This window comes from Gavialis gangeticus, unplaced genomic scaffold, assembly GCF_001723915.1.
Source record: "Gavialis gangeticus isolate Ggan-Ray unplaced genomic scaffold, GavGan_comp1, whole genome shotgun sequence".
Lineage (NCBI taxonomy): Eukaryota > Metazoa > Chordata > Crocodylia > Gavialidae > Gavialis > Gavialis gangeticus.
This window is the reverse complement of record NW_017729024.1, coordinates 101,390,503-101,405,709: the sequence shown is the minus strand read 5'-3', so window position 1 is coordinate 101,405,709 and position 15,207 is coordinate 101,390,503. Positions and strand designations below refer to the sequence as shown.

The 15,207-nt window shown below is 41.6% G+C and overlaps 1 protein-coding gene across 1 annotated transcript in view; it reads left to right on the top strand.

The window, feature by feature from the left end:
* The window catches only part of GDA (guanine deaminase), a 101,061-nt gene that overhangs the window by 83,558 nt on the left and 2,296 nt on the right, over positions 1-15,207 (top strand). The window contains exons 6-12 of the mRNA XM_019517463.1: positions 2,065-2,092; positions 3,361-3,468; positions 5,425-5,532; positions 7,324-7,421; positions 9,317-9,384; positions 9,819-9,965; positions 13,795-13,913. Coding sequence (XP_019373008.1) covers positions 2,065-2,092; positions 3,361-3,468; positions 5,425-5,532; positions 7,324-7,421; positions 9,317-9,384; positions 9,819-9,965; positions 13,795-13,913 — 676 coding nt within the window. The remainder of the gene's footprint in view (positions 1-2,064; positions 2,093-3,360; positions 3,469-5,424; positions 5,533-7,323; positions 7,422-9,316; positions 9,385-9,818; positions 9,966-13,794; positions 13,914-15,207) is intronic.

Here is a 15,207-nt window from a genome sequence, read left to right as displayed (position 1 = left end):
TGTGGGGGGGGTCTGCTCAGGAGGCATGGGTCCCCCTGCACAGCTCACAGACTACCCCCCACAGGGGCCACATCCCCCCCACAGGGGCTAGAGCCCCCCCACAAGGGGCTACCACCTGCCCCACCCCTGCTTGTTCCCCCAGCCCCCTGAATTGCTGGCCCACCTGGCCCCATCCTCTGCTGGCTCCCTCAGCCCCCCTGATGCCTGCCCCACCTAGCACCACCCCCTGCTTGCACCCCCAGCCCCATGATGGCTGCCTCACCTGGCCCCAGCCTCCTGCCACTTTAAAAAAAAAGAAAAAAAAATCCTCATACTCTCTGGCAGTAGCAGGGGTTATGGAGGCTCTGGGGCTTTGTGACAGAGTCCCCCTGTGTAGCATGGGGCAGCAGGGCCTGGGCCCAGCCACCTGGCACCCACACTGCTACTGCGCCTTTGGGCAGGTGTGGCTAGGGTTAGCAGGGCTCCAGGCAGCTCCGCTCACTGTTGGGCAGCTGAGGCCACTGCGGCTGTCATCCGGGCCCCGTGCTGCATGGGGGGGGTGCTCTGCCATGAAGCCTCAGTAACTCTGACAGCAGCTGCTACTGCCGGTGAATTCAGGCTTTTTTTTAATTGCGGGGATGCTGGGGCCAGGTGGGGCAGTGTTTGGAGGGCGCAGGGGGCCAGTCAGGGGATGGATCCGGGTGGGGCAGCCATCGGGTTGTGGGGGGGGCTGAGGGAGTGGGCAGGGCTGGCGGGAGTTCTCCAGTGGTCTCCTCCCCCCTCCTCCAGCCCCCCTACCCCTTACTTACTGGCAGAAGCCTGGGTTCAGCTCCCTGTACATGCCTCCTGCAGCATCTCAAAGCCCTTTGAGCTGCTGCAAGAGGCACATGTGTGCTTGTCTGGATGTGCCCCAGGTTTCCATCTTCCAATGGGTATCTTAGGGTGCCTATACACCTGCTTGGATGTGGGGGGGAGTTTTAATTACAGCAGTTTCTGAGTAGTTGTTCTAATTAAAATGCCACAGTGTCATGTGTATTAAGCCCCTGCACATTTAAAAATGGCTGTGGGATGCTTTGTCTAAACCTCATTTGATGATGTTTAGTTAAAGTGCCCCATGGACATTTTTAAATGTTCAGGGGCTTAATACATGTGACGCTGTGGTGACACTGCAGTGTTCTAAGTAGAGCATGGAGCAGACTTGATTAATCAAGAATTAATTAGAATATGTTAATTAGAATGCATTGGAACATGCATATAGGCTGCCTTACTGGTCAAGCTAGGGAGTCAAGCTGTAGGAGTTCCAGCTCAGAGTACTCTATAGCCCACTGGTTAGGATGCTCAGCTGTGAGACCAGGGACAAGAGATCCAAAATGTTAATCTTGGTATAGTTTTGAGGGATGAATTCTGGTTTACCTCTAGTATCTGTATTTGATTGTTTAAAGTATATTCATAGAATCCAATCCTTTGTGCTTTATGCTTCTGTTTTGAATGGAGCAAGGAAATGCACTTTGCGTTTTCAATAGAGTAAATTGTCTATACTCGAAACACCTACATAAATATTCCTTGGAAATATCAAAGGCATTTTAAGTGAATGAAGAATAGAGTTCTATAACTTTAATTCTCAACATGTAAAACCACTGTAAATGAAGCATAACATATTGCAGCATTTTAAAAATAGCCCTTTAAATAATAGAATCAATGCTGTGATTTAAATTCATATACAGCCAAAATTAAGGTTTTTTAAATTGTACCACTGTAGCATATAATAATGCTTTCAGTTGACCTAATGAAATGTATTTAGTTTCCAGTGAGAACAAATAGTAATTACCATGTGTCTGGAGTTAATTATTACTTGTGATAGAACTTCTGCAGATTTAAGGAAAGATTCTCAGCTAGTGAAGTTAATGTAGGTCCACCAACTTCAATGGATCCATGTTGACTGCCTACCGAGAATCTGACCCAGGGATCTTTCAACTCCCCACGTAAATCTGATGTTTTCTGAAAGACTTAATAGAATAATAAGGTAAATGTTTTCTCCTATTCTTCTTATATTATAATAAATATCGCTTTTCATACCTTTTTCAGGTTTGTTAAAGAACTTCTTGAAAAGAAAGTAAGTAAGCTTGCATTTTGCACATACATTTTCCCCATGCACTGTATAAAATGGAAAAAAAAAAGAGTTCTCCCTAGCGTACATTCATTTCTGTAAAAGAAGATTTACCTGTTTATAACCTTGTTAATCCTCTGATAAATCATTAACTACTGACCTTTCAGTATATTATAAATAAATAAAAATTTAATGAATTTCCTGTAAAAAGTGATCAAGTGAATTCTGGATCTGGATTTAGGGCAACAGGTCTAATATTGGCAAATATTTCTGTACACTGTACCTTCACTACTATTCATTCAGAGCACTGGAGAATAATGTACTTTTAAAAAGCAAACTTTACTTCTTAAAAAGCCTGCTTCTACAAAGTATGGTTCCCCAGTCTTAGAAAGAAATATTTAATCATTTTACTGTTAATAAACTGTAAGGAAAAATGTTTGGTTTATTTCAGAAAATAAATGTCTTAATATAACTTCAGAATAATGCCCTTACTCTAGAGTTTATTTAATAAATCCTTTTACATGAATGTTGTGGATCACTTCATTCCTATCCATGAAGGAATTTCCAAAGAAATTTTGGAGATAAATGGCCCTTCTATCTTTAGTGGTTTAATTTGTTTGACACTTGTCAAATTTTTCAAGAATAGGTGCTTAAAGTTAGGTTCTTAAATTCATATTTATTATCTGAATAACTGGCCTGATTTTCAAAAGCAGTGAGTACTATGCAAATGAAGAGTAAGCTAAGGAGGCTGCAAGCCAAAATATCACATTCAGTCATAAGCAGCAGGCTTACTTCATCTCTCATCGCTGCTTCCAGTTTAGAAGCTCTGCTCCATGCAATCCCTTCACAGCATCTGATGAAGTAAGCCTGCTGCTTATGAAAGCTTATCCTATGCTTCTCTTGATTTAGTTAGTTTATAAAGTTGCAAATCTACCCTCCCTTCTGCTTGAGGAAATATTGTCAAGAAAAGATCTTCACAGGTCACTAAAATAATTTACAAGAAAAAAAAATGATTGTCTCTTCATGTGACAAGGAGAATCACAATAAACAACAGTTACAATGACAACACATATAAATATAATAATAAAAATAGTAATAATATATATGACTGTATAGTGATTTATTCATAGAGGTAAAGGAAGATGCAGAGCAGTACAGACCAAAGTTCGTTGCTTCTTTGCCAAGTATTATGTAAGCTTGTGGTTCAGGGTATATTTGTTATGGTGTACAGATGCTTACGTATAATCTAATATATGTCATTTGAATACTTCCAGTATCCAAGGGTACATCCCATAGTGACACCTCGTTTTGGACCTTCCTGCACTGAAGAGTTGCTGTGTTCACTTGGTAACTTAGCGGAAGCTCACAATATTCACGTGCAGGTAAGATTTTGTGACTTCTCTAGTAACTATTTTCAGGGAAAGATAACCCAGAAAGCATGCCATTTTCATAAGGGATCAATATCAAATTATTTGTCTGATAATATCTAGTTCATCAAAGCATGTAACCCACATACTTAACTGTCTTTGAATTTCTCTGAAATGTCAGCTCAGTGCAATATTCAGCACTGGGACCAAACAGGCTCATCACTGGAACACTGGATGCGTCTACATGAGACTCTTAATGAGCAGTAGACTAATTCTACTGTGCATTAGCATGCTGAGCAAAAACTGTGCTAATATGCTAATACGCAGTAGTATTAGTCTACTGCTCATTAAGTGTCACATAAAAAGCGTACAATCACGCTAATACACAATATGGCAGCCTACTGCAAATGTATTTAGTACTTGATTATACAAGTACTAAATTTTAATGCACAGTGGGCACTGTGCCTTAGTAAACGTGTAGATGTGCCCACTGTGTGCTAGAATAAATGCCTAGTTAGCGTATGAGGGAAGTACATGGGAGACCATACCTAATTGCTATAGGTTAGAGCAGCCTACAGGCTGTTCTAATCCATACCAGGGCTGGCACAAATACAACTGTGTGTGGAGACCTGGAGGGTTACAACCATCTTCCTCATTGGTCCTGCACAAAGTAAATCTCAGCAGAGAACAGAATATGAGCCTTTGTATTCAAAGCATCATGTTTGAACCTCATTAACAAATAGAAGTACATCTTACTATGTCATTAAGTTGCAGTTTCAAAGTGCCTTTTAAAGCCTACAGCTGTGTTAAAATGGGGAGAGGCTTTTTGGTTACATAATCCCAATTACATATTTTATTAGAATTTACCCTACTCTGGGGTTATTTAACATTGCACGATGGGGCATTTGGTTATATTAGAAATGTATACTCCAGCAGATTCTCAGCTGAAGCTCACTCCATCTGAGGACAATCCTGGGCAACAATTCAGAACTGGTAACTCACCCTTTCAACTCCAGGTCCTAAATGCTGCTTTAACATTTGCCAGTCCCCCATGACATCAGGGGTTTATTATGGTACCTGGGATCAATGTACTGCGATATCCAGCCACACACCCCAATTTTTTCTCTGATGTAGGAAAAGAGGGTAAACAGAAGCTGGTATGACAACTTTGTGCTACCTAAGGATCTTTTCTACAGTGAGTCTCCAGGCACTGAATTCACAGAATTGCTTTGCAGCAGTGGAATAACGCGAAGTGGACACATGTACACGTTCATTAATGCACTTTTGCTAGTGCGCATTAAATTTAGTACCTCAGGGCAATTTTACACATGCAAGTGCTGCAGCGCCAGGTGCTTTGAAAAGTGCCCAGTGCTGCAATGCTTGCAGTTGTATTCGCGGCAGAATGCGCATCAGCACTGAGAAAATGGTGGCAGCGCGCTTTTGAACTAAAACACATCAGAGGGGAATTTTTTCAAAAGCGCACCGCCGCCATTTTCTGTACGCCGACATACATTTTGCTACTTACACAACTGCATGCGGCACAGCGCAGTTTGCCTCAGCTCACGTGAGGAGCAGACTTGATTAATTGAGTCTGCTCTTAAGCGGTGGATCTCCAGTGCGTTGTGGGACAGAAAAGTATGTGTGTAAATGCTGTCTAATGTGAGGTACTAACTTAATGCACTGTAGGCTGCACTAATGTGCGGTAGCAAAAGCACTTTCTTTTAGTGATGCTTAATGAGCAGTAGCCTAATTTTACTACACATTAGTGTAGTAGCATGAGTTTTGCCATGATGCTCTAATGTGCAGTAAGATAGGCAACTGCACATTAAAGCACATATATAGAAGTGTCCAGTGTCTGCTTATCATACTTTTATTGTAAATCAGTTTTTGTAGAGACATGTGTAGTTAATTTTTAATTTGTTGTTGTTTACAGTAAATAAGCACTCACTATTGTATATTTTTTCCTTACAGAGTCACATCAGTGAGACAGAAGGAGAAATGAAACTTGTGGAGGAAATGTTTCCCACCTATAAAAATTACACTGATTTATATGACAAAAACAAGCTACTTACAAGCAAGGTAGTGTTAAGGAACCCTCCATAGCTTAAGTTATAAGATTTTTCAATACAGAAAAAATAATAGTGACTTGTATTTGCCACCTACCTGCTTGAAAAAGAAATCTATTGCTGTACAGTGAAGAAGATGCAGTAATATCTGAGAGATGATGGAAACATGATTTGCTACAATGCAATTATGATCATGGAAAATAAAAGCATTGGAACTTGTGATATACGGGAACTCTGCTCAGTGCTCTGTGACAAGAAAGGAAGGATAAAGACTGGGTCTGGCTTTTAACAGCCCAGTTGAAAACTGGGAATAGCAACGGGACAAAAGCAAACTATGTAAAATCAATTAGGCAGCACTGAAGACACAGGGAAGTTTCCAGGCACCCAGTATTCAGCTTTCCTGCCCCTTTGCACTGCTTGAGAGTTTGACCTAGTGATTGGTGCATGATTAAATTAATTTTAAAATGTTGTAGGTGGTGCAGACAGATTTTTTTTTTTTTTTGGCCAAGTAGCAGACGCGATATTTCATGATGCATGCATGTCAATATAAAAAGTATTAAAAAAAAGAGTGGTAATATAAAAACCCTAGGTTTTCACACATGTGAGCTGTGCAGTGTACCTTAAAATATACTTTAGGGCAGCTGTATCACTTGTGGCATATCAGTGAATGCAGTTGTACTATTTATTTACAATATCAGATTTTTATTAACAGAAACATTTTAGGGAGGAATATACATTATATGCATTACTTAATTTTAAAATCAGTTTGAAAATATTAGGGAGAGATTTTTTTCAAAGGCATAAAGGGCAATTAGAGAGTGAATGGGACTGAACCTCCATTTAAAAATCTTCCACAGATTTAAAAAATGCATCTTTTTGGCAGATTAATATAAATATGTTTATATATGACGTTCTAAAACAGCAATATGAGTCTTATACTCTAGTATACCCAAAATGATGCCAAACACTTTTTAAAAAATACCCCAGTTATTTGGGGAAAGGAAGAGGTACTTATCTTTTGATATATCCAGCTGCTTATCTAAGACTAATACGTTTATATCCCCCTAAACAACATGATCCTATGCCTGTTTGTATATATTGTATGCTGAGAACTTATATAACTCAAATGACTGAAAAAAGAAACAACGTTCTTACAATTAATTTCCACAGCAGTGGCATTCACCCCCAGGCTCCAGAACTGCCCAGCTAGCATGCTCAGAGCTCATGGTACACATGAGCTTCTAGCTGGAGCTGTGTTGACATGCCAGTGATCTCAAAATACTTAATGCATGTATCGCATACAATCAAAGACCATGCCACTACACCTCCCTGGATCTGCCCCATGTAAAGGACAAGTTTATATTGGAAAGCAGCACAGAATATATATGGGGCTGAATCTTACAAACACGTCTCTTCCTGCATCTAATATACCCCTGTCTTGCAGGGTGGGGGAGATTGGGGGCTTGGCCTGGCTTCAGTGGAGCTGGGGGAGGGAGTCTGGCTTGGTTCTGACCTGGCCCCGCAGTGACAGGGGATTTGGAAGCAGGGAAATGTAGTGGTATTGCCACTGCTCTTCTGTCACAAAATTTCCTGACCTGTGGGGAGTCCTGTGGGCCAGATGCCACGTTGCCATGGGCTGCATGGGCCAGAGGTCAGGTACCCCTGGATTATATTGTTAATCTCCCTGCTCTTTCATCTCTGACGGTGGGAGGGAACATTTTGGATGATGCAAGTAAAACAACAATTTCTAAAGGCAGCAAAATAAACTCTGTGTTGAAGAAACATTGTGGTATTATTTCCCTAGACAGTGATGGCCCACGGCTGTTATCTCTCAGAAGAAGAGCTGGACATTTTTAATCTTCGAGGAGCTTCAATTGCCCATTGCCCCAACTCCAATTTTTTGTAAGTAGAAAACAGTTAACAAAAAGCTATGGTTCAAACAGAGCTTTCAATCCTACCTGCCACCACATGGTAATCCGGTTTTGGGGACTTTGCTGTATCAAAATAATGTGAACTGTGAAAGTAAGATTGCTGTTCACATTTCATTTCTGCCCAATGAAGATTTTAAATGACACAACAGCTCTTAGTGATTTTAGTGGAGCTACTCCAGATTCAGAGGGTTATAAAAAATTCAAAATTGGGCACTAAAGAAATCCAAGTTGATATGATTTTCTTATGAAAGTTTGGAGAAAATGTAGGGTAAAAAGTAGTCAGTGAACTTTTCCCCTCCCTGCTCTAACTCACAGCTTCATATTATCAGTTTCTCCTACTGCTCCTTTCTCTTGTGTGATGGAGCAATGTCCCTTCGTGAGGTCTTCAGAGGGTTTGTTGTTACTGCTGAAACAATCCTCGGTGATATACTAGGTCTATAACCTGTCTCAGGAACACCTGGACTGCTTAACTCATTTCTTACTCTCTTCTCATACTCTTCTACCCACTGTGGAACTTCCCTTTCCTGGTGACCCATCAGCCTCCAGAACAGGAGACTGCCTTTTAACAGATTCATCTTCTTGCCCTCTGGTGATCTAGTACAGTTTAACAGATTTGTGGCATTAAGTTACACCTCCACATTACAAATTAATATGTTATTTAGACTAGCTCACTTCTGCTTTTGGTTTTGGCCCTTTGTGAGTATACTAGAGATCTAATTTTTGGTTACAAACATGAGACTACAGAGACCTTCTAGTGAGTTTCTTTAATTGATCCTTATCATTTTAAAGATGCATTATTCAGATTTATAAACATACATGGTTTATCTCTACTGGATAAGGCTTCACTGGTCACATTTTGGAAAAGACTTTGTATAGCGACGCATTGCCATGAAACTGTCTTAGAGGCATACTCTTCTGTTATTGCTCAGGAACATGTACAGACATTCAGGGTACCTATACACATGACAGAGTTCTGCTTCAATGTGTGCTAATTAGCATATGTTGGAGTAGATTTGATGAATCGAGTCTGCTGCAAGTCTGCTGAAGCATGCTAATTAGTGCGAGCAGCCTCCGCGTCGTGTACATTCAGCATTCCCATGTTTCAACATGATGGCAGGGGTGCTTTAATTAAAGCTCACCAAATGCAAAGCACCCATCCTCCACGCCGGAGCACATGTATAGATGCCCTCAGTTTCTACTGGGAGAGTTGCTGTTCTCCCACTAGAAACTGCAAGTGTACAGATGTTCGGGATTTTTTTTCCTTAGAGTAAAAATGGCTACCTGGGAAAAAAAAACAACCTGGGAACATCCAGGGTTAACACACTCCCAGAAGAGTTTCTCCTGGAAAAACAAATGTCTGTACACTTTTCCTTCTGAGAAGCTGCAGCACACTTCTTCAGTCACCCAGGGTGCTTTGCTCCTGGTTCTCCTCCCTCTTCCCAGGGAGACAGGGTATTGCTTGGGATGCCTTCTATTGCTCCAGCTGAGCAGAGAGTAGAACACCCTTCACAGTCCCCAAAATGTGCAGTTTGACCACTCTGGGCCAGCCGGTCAGGGCTGCCCTGTGCACTGCTGCCATCTCTCGCCAGACGGATTGAGGGAGCCTGCAGAGCACGTCAAGATGTGTACAAAAGGGCCCTGCGGCTGTGCAGCATCAGCACTGTAAACCCTCTGCTCCTCAGGGGCTTGGCATTTGAATATCTTTTCTGGGGTCTCTAGGTAAGCGTTTTCTACCAGATCACTTGAACAAGTATACACAGCCTAAGTGAAACCCCAGTGACATCTTGTTTGAGCAAGGACTACAGAAATGAGCCTTTACACTTGTTGTTGTGCATGTGATATAAGACCTGTTTCTTTCCAATTCAGGTTGTGTAGTGGCAATTTAAATGTGCGAAAAGTTCTGAAACACAAAGTGAATCTGGGCTTGGGCACAGGTTAGTAATTTCCTATAGGAGTATTTGTTTTAGAGTTATTTTATCCTGCAAATAAATTGACATATATTTATATTAAAGTTTTAACTTGCAGCCAAGTTAATTAGTGGATCTAGTTTCCCATCACCTTAGATCTTGAACTGATCAAAACATTTAAAATGTTGTGAAAATGAATGGAGATAATATGTTCCTCTGATCAAAAGTAATGAGCATGTGATCTGGAATTATGATTTTCTGTATTATCTGTATCACTTATACAGCTGTTCATGCAGCTGTCATATCAATCTTGCTTAGGAATTTTTCAGTAGAAGATAGGGCATAACAGTGATTTTTTTTCTATATCACCTGCCATTATCTAACACTGTATTGCAGTTCATACATTTTAAAACTAACACTATATCCAAAAATCTGAGCTTTATGATTTTGATTTATTGTAGATGTTGCTGGTGGATATTCAGCTTCCATGCTAGATGCTATAAGGAAAACAATGATTACGTCTCATGGCCTTAAAATAAATAAAATCAATGAGGAAGGCCTAACAATTAAAGAAGTTTTCCGACTAGCAACTCTTGGAGGAAGCCAAGGTAAGGAGACATTTTATTCCCTGTAGATTATATATATTATGTTCTGATTACAGCTATTTTACGGTGTTTTTGTTGTCCTCAAAATGTAGCCATATCAACCCACTCCAAAATATCTGGGACCAAGATAAAGTTCTTTAACAAAATCTTGTTTTTACTTTGGGAGCTCCTTCAGGCTCTATAATTTTTTAATATTTTTTTTCTGGGAAGAAAAAAGGCAGAGAAAAGTAAGATTTTCTGTAGTGGTATGAACCCAACACTAGAGGGTGGTTCATAAAGATACCAGATATGATACCTGAAAAACATTCATAATGACATTACTAGTTTGGATAATTAAGTCTCATTGCATTTTCAAGACTTTACATTTTCTCTAAAGAAATCCTGACTTCTCTGTTATGGAGAGATGATGGATTTCTGTATGTTGCAACTGCAAGATAATTCAGCAGCCGCTACTTCAAAAAGCATGATGCAACTATTATAAATTATATTTCATGTCCACTTCACATGTGTGCTTTATTTCTTCTTTTTTGAGCCACTGTGAGACTACCTATTATTTTATTAAAAATGACATATTGCAAATCACCTCTGAGCCAGAAATAAGTGTGAATAAAATCTAAACAACATACACAATATCGTTGTTTAAAGTTCAGCAGCACTGTCAGACTATAGCAGTTATATCCAATACGTCTAGTAATCTGGTTCACTAAAATAGATTGTCATGGTTGATATACATGATTACTGCCTTTAAAAAGAAAAAAAAAATCAAGCATAATGTTACAATAGAACTTGCACTGTTTAGTAGAAAGCAAATCTAAGCATGGGTACAGATGTCATTATTTAATTGGCAGCAGATATAGCAGAAGAGGTAGTCAGATATTTTTTTTGGTTAGAAAATACCAGCTAATGTAAAACCAGTTGATAAATAGATTGTGCTAGGTTCTATAAAAAGATTCAGCCCCTGCACTGAAGCACCTTCATGCTCCAGCCATTCCCAATAGTATCTACATGTGTAGCACTGTACTAAAAATGCTGGTGTAGGATAGTACCTGTGTTTACAAGTATTATCCTATGGCAACATTTATTAGTTTACCATGGCCTAATAATATAGACATTGAGACATTTGCTGCAGAGGTATTTAGCTCCATAGTAAAAGTCTCATGTAGACATGCCTACTGGCTGACTAGTGGTTAAGGTACTCATTTGAGATGTTACAGACCAAGGCTGACACTGATACAGGAGACGTGGTGGTCCTTTAATTAGAGCAGCTCTCAGACCTGCTCTAATTAAAGTGCTGACTGCCCCCCTCCCTGGAGCGTGTGTAAAAGTGCCCCTGAAGCCCAGTTCTAGCCCTCAAGTTTTTGTAACCTAAAAACTTGGGTTTTTAGGTTACAAAACTATGGTGGGCAGTAGCATAAAAAAGGGAGGGTGGCAACTGGGCACTAGCCCCAGGTGCTGATGTCACTGGGGCGCAAAAATGGCAGCCACTACCACTGCTTTTCTGACCACTGCCAGCAGAATTGTTCAGTTAAGCTGCTGATGGTAGGTTTACTTTACAAATCCATTTAAAAATGATTGTAGATGTATTGAATCACCTTTCTTTTTTTCTAAAATTGTAAGTTACTATTAAATGCTAAATTATATTATTGTTTTGTTCAACCACCCACCTTAGACCAATGTGACTTGGGAAAGTCTGGATTGGCAAGATTTCTTCTTGATATTTACTCTTTTGCTATGCAATTTGACTGCTAAGACTTCTGATCCTTTAACACCCCCTTATGTTTAACTCAGAAATTGCAATAGGCACACGAGAAAAATCACAACAGACCCTTTCAGGTGAAGTTGGTATTTAATTGTGTCCAAGACCAATTTGACAAAGCTATTATTTCACCATTCTTATTTTTTTAAAACCTTGCTGCAATCCCATGAAATTTCTATACCAGCCAAATTTCTATAACAACTGTAATTTCAGTTGCCAGCCTTGAACCTTACAAACTAGAGAAGTCATTCTGTGCTGATATTTTGCTCTGGGCAATACCAGTGCAATTCCTAGTGAAGCTTATTTTATCTTACAGATAAATCATACAAGTTTAATTATTTTTAAAAGAGAATAGAATGGCACGCTTAATTTTAGAGATGCTAAACACCTGCAAATACTACTGACTTCAACAGTGGTTGTTTGGCATCTCTAAAAACCAGACCCAGAGGTTATAATTTAATAGTACTGTGAGATGTGAGATGCAAAATAATAAAAGGAAAAAAAGTAGATCCCACTACCCAATAAAACAAGCCTTAGGGCTGTGTTTTTGGCCTCCCTGCTTTCCTGTCCCACCATAAGGAACTATTCTGTAGACATCCTGCAGATGAAAACTTGAGACTTGTTTGCAGTAGGGCTTCATACTAACTCCTTCATGTGGGACTTTCCTGTAAAATGAACTAAAAAGATGCTTCAACAGCTGAAGACCATAGGATCATAGGAAACTAGGGCTGTAAGGGTCATCTACTCCAGTTTCCATATGAACCAGTAAAATAAAAACTGGCCCTATGCTTGGTAACTACACAGCAGAATTTTGGGCTATGTCTGAGCTGTTAGGAAACTCCAAAATCTGAAGCCCGGTTCTAGTCCTCAGTTATATCCTGCCCTAGTTGATACTGAAGTTGGGATCAACAATACTTCCATCCAAAGATCCCAAAGCATTCAGCAATCATGTCCAATGTAATTAGAAACTACATATATACCCATAATTTCAAGAGCTGACCACTTAGGTGACTTAATAAAGCAACATTACATGAAAACAAATCCAGTGCTCATTGAAACCAATCGGAGTCTGTCCTTTGATTTCCCTAGACCAGAGGTCCGCAACCTTTGGCCCAAGGGCCAAATGTGTCCTGTGGGGCTCCCAATGGATTGGGAAATTTGACAGCAGGGGAGTGATGACAATAAATATGGCCACCCTCCCCCACTGCTGAATTTCCAAACCCCAAGTCCCATGCAGCAAGTTAGGGCTAGGTCATACCCCCATCCCCATCCCTGTGGCTGGATGAGGCTGGGACATGTTCCTCCCCCGGGCTGGATGAGACAAGGCCATGCCTCCTTCCCTCCACAGGGCCTGGTTGAGGCTGCCTTAAGCCCTGCATCCCCCTTCAAAGGGCCAGGTCAAGCCCTCTACCTTCCTTGGGGCTGGGCCACTCTCCCTTCCTCCCCTCCGTGGGGCCAGGTTGGAGCTGGGATGCTCCCTGCCCCATGCTCATGGCTCAGTGGGACCCTGACGTAACTTCCCCATGTGGTTTAGGACCATCAGCCACATCCAGTCCACAGACAGCCTGGCCACTGCCCATCCAGCCCACTGGTTGAGCACCACTGCCCTAGACAAATCAGACCCTCACTGAAGTATGGTTTATTTAGTTCACCTCTGGATTCATATTTGCAGAAATCTGCCCTAGAGTTGTCTAGTTAGGGTGGCTTAGACACCAAATCCTCCAAATGGATCAGCATGGGCAAAACCTTAAAGCCAATGGAGCTCTGTGGAGTCACTGCACACTATTGGATTGAAGTCATAACATTCTAAGCTTCAGGGTTCAATGAGCTGAATTACTTGCACCACAGAGTCAGATCCTGGCTGCATCCATTTAGCCCTTTACCCTTAAAAATAAAAGAGCATTTCTCGAAAATATTCAGCACCCTCAGCTCCCCTTTAATGACACTCAAGACAATCAGGTGAAAGCTTTTCAGATGAGGCTTTGAAAAAAAATGGGGATTAAAATAACTTGGAGTTAGGGGTTGTGTATGTATAGAAAATTAGAGATTCCTTGATTAACTGGTTATGTTTCACAGCCCTAGGACTAGATAATTTGATCGGAAACTTTGAGGTCGGAAAAGAATTTGATGCACTGCTGGTCAACTCCAAGGCGTCAGACAGCCCCTTTGATTTGTTTGCTGCTGATACTTTTGAGGTAATCAACCCATTAAGTTAGTGGAGTGACCCAGAAAGTTAGTGCTACATATTTATGAAGTGGCCAGGTGTACTACAGCCTTCAGAGCCTGAAGTGGCACCAGTCCATTGGGAGTATTTCTATAACAAGCAGATGTCCTGTACCCTACAATTTGTCAGACTCATTGCTCAGGCTAAATACAGATGTTCGGGGAGGTTAGATCATGTTAAAATCTAACTTAGTTCACCAAGATTCAGACCTTATATTTATATCCTTAGTTAGGTAGATATAAGTGCAAACTGTACAGAAGTTCAGGAAGATTAGATTAGTCTAAAACCAGCTGACTTGATCTAAGTTAACTGTACCTCGGTGGTAGTCTAACTTAGATTGGGCCTAGTGAGACTGATCTAACTGAACTTCTGTACAGTTCCCAGTGTGGCCTCATGGATGGAAAAGCCCAGCCACTGGCCCCAGCCCTGCAGTCATGCTTTTGCTAGTGCCTGTCCCCACCCCAGCACCAAGTGCTTTCCAGGCCCTGACCCCTTCCCCCTATACACACACCTCTAGATGGACAATCCTTCAGTTGATCAGCCAGCACCCACCTTTCCCTGAGCCTGTCAAACCCTGCAAGCCCTCAAGCTGTTCCTGGTGCCAGTTTTACTGGTGTTTACCAGTGGTTGGAGCTGATAGAAATAAGTCAGGGCAGGGGGAGGGGCAGGTGGGATTGGGGGAGTGGGGTTGGTTTGCTGGGGGCGGTTGTTCATTTGAGGGTGGGGGGATGGGAGGCTACAAATAGGTCTGGAGGGGGGAGGGAGATCCCTCATCCTGCCAATCCCCCCATCTTTGCAGTTCCACCACTCCCCCCACCCCAACTTGTTTCAATTAGGCTCCTGGAACTTGTGAATGCTGATAAAAGGGCCCTGGGAGCAGTTTGGGGGATTAGGGGCAGTTCAGCAGCACTGAGGAGGGTCTTGGGGGGGTGTTGGTAGGATCAGAGAGCCATTACAATCTCACTGACCCCCCCCCAATTTCCCTAGCCCTCCCCCACAGATCTTCCTTGCCTCCCTGATCCTGCCAAACCCTTCAGGACCCAACCAAGCCCCCTGTGGAACCCAATCCTCCAAGCTCCCCACTAGTCTCCCCCAATCTCCCCAAGCAGCCCTGCAGCCCTCCCACAGACATTGCTTGGCCCCTCAAGCCCCCGCCTGCTGGCCCTGCCTCATCTTGACTTACTTTAGATTCAGAAGCCATTTTTAATCCAGTCTAACCACACACCCTAAATGTTTCATAGTTTCATAGTTTCTAGGGTCGGAAG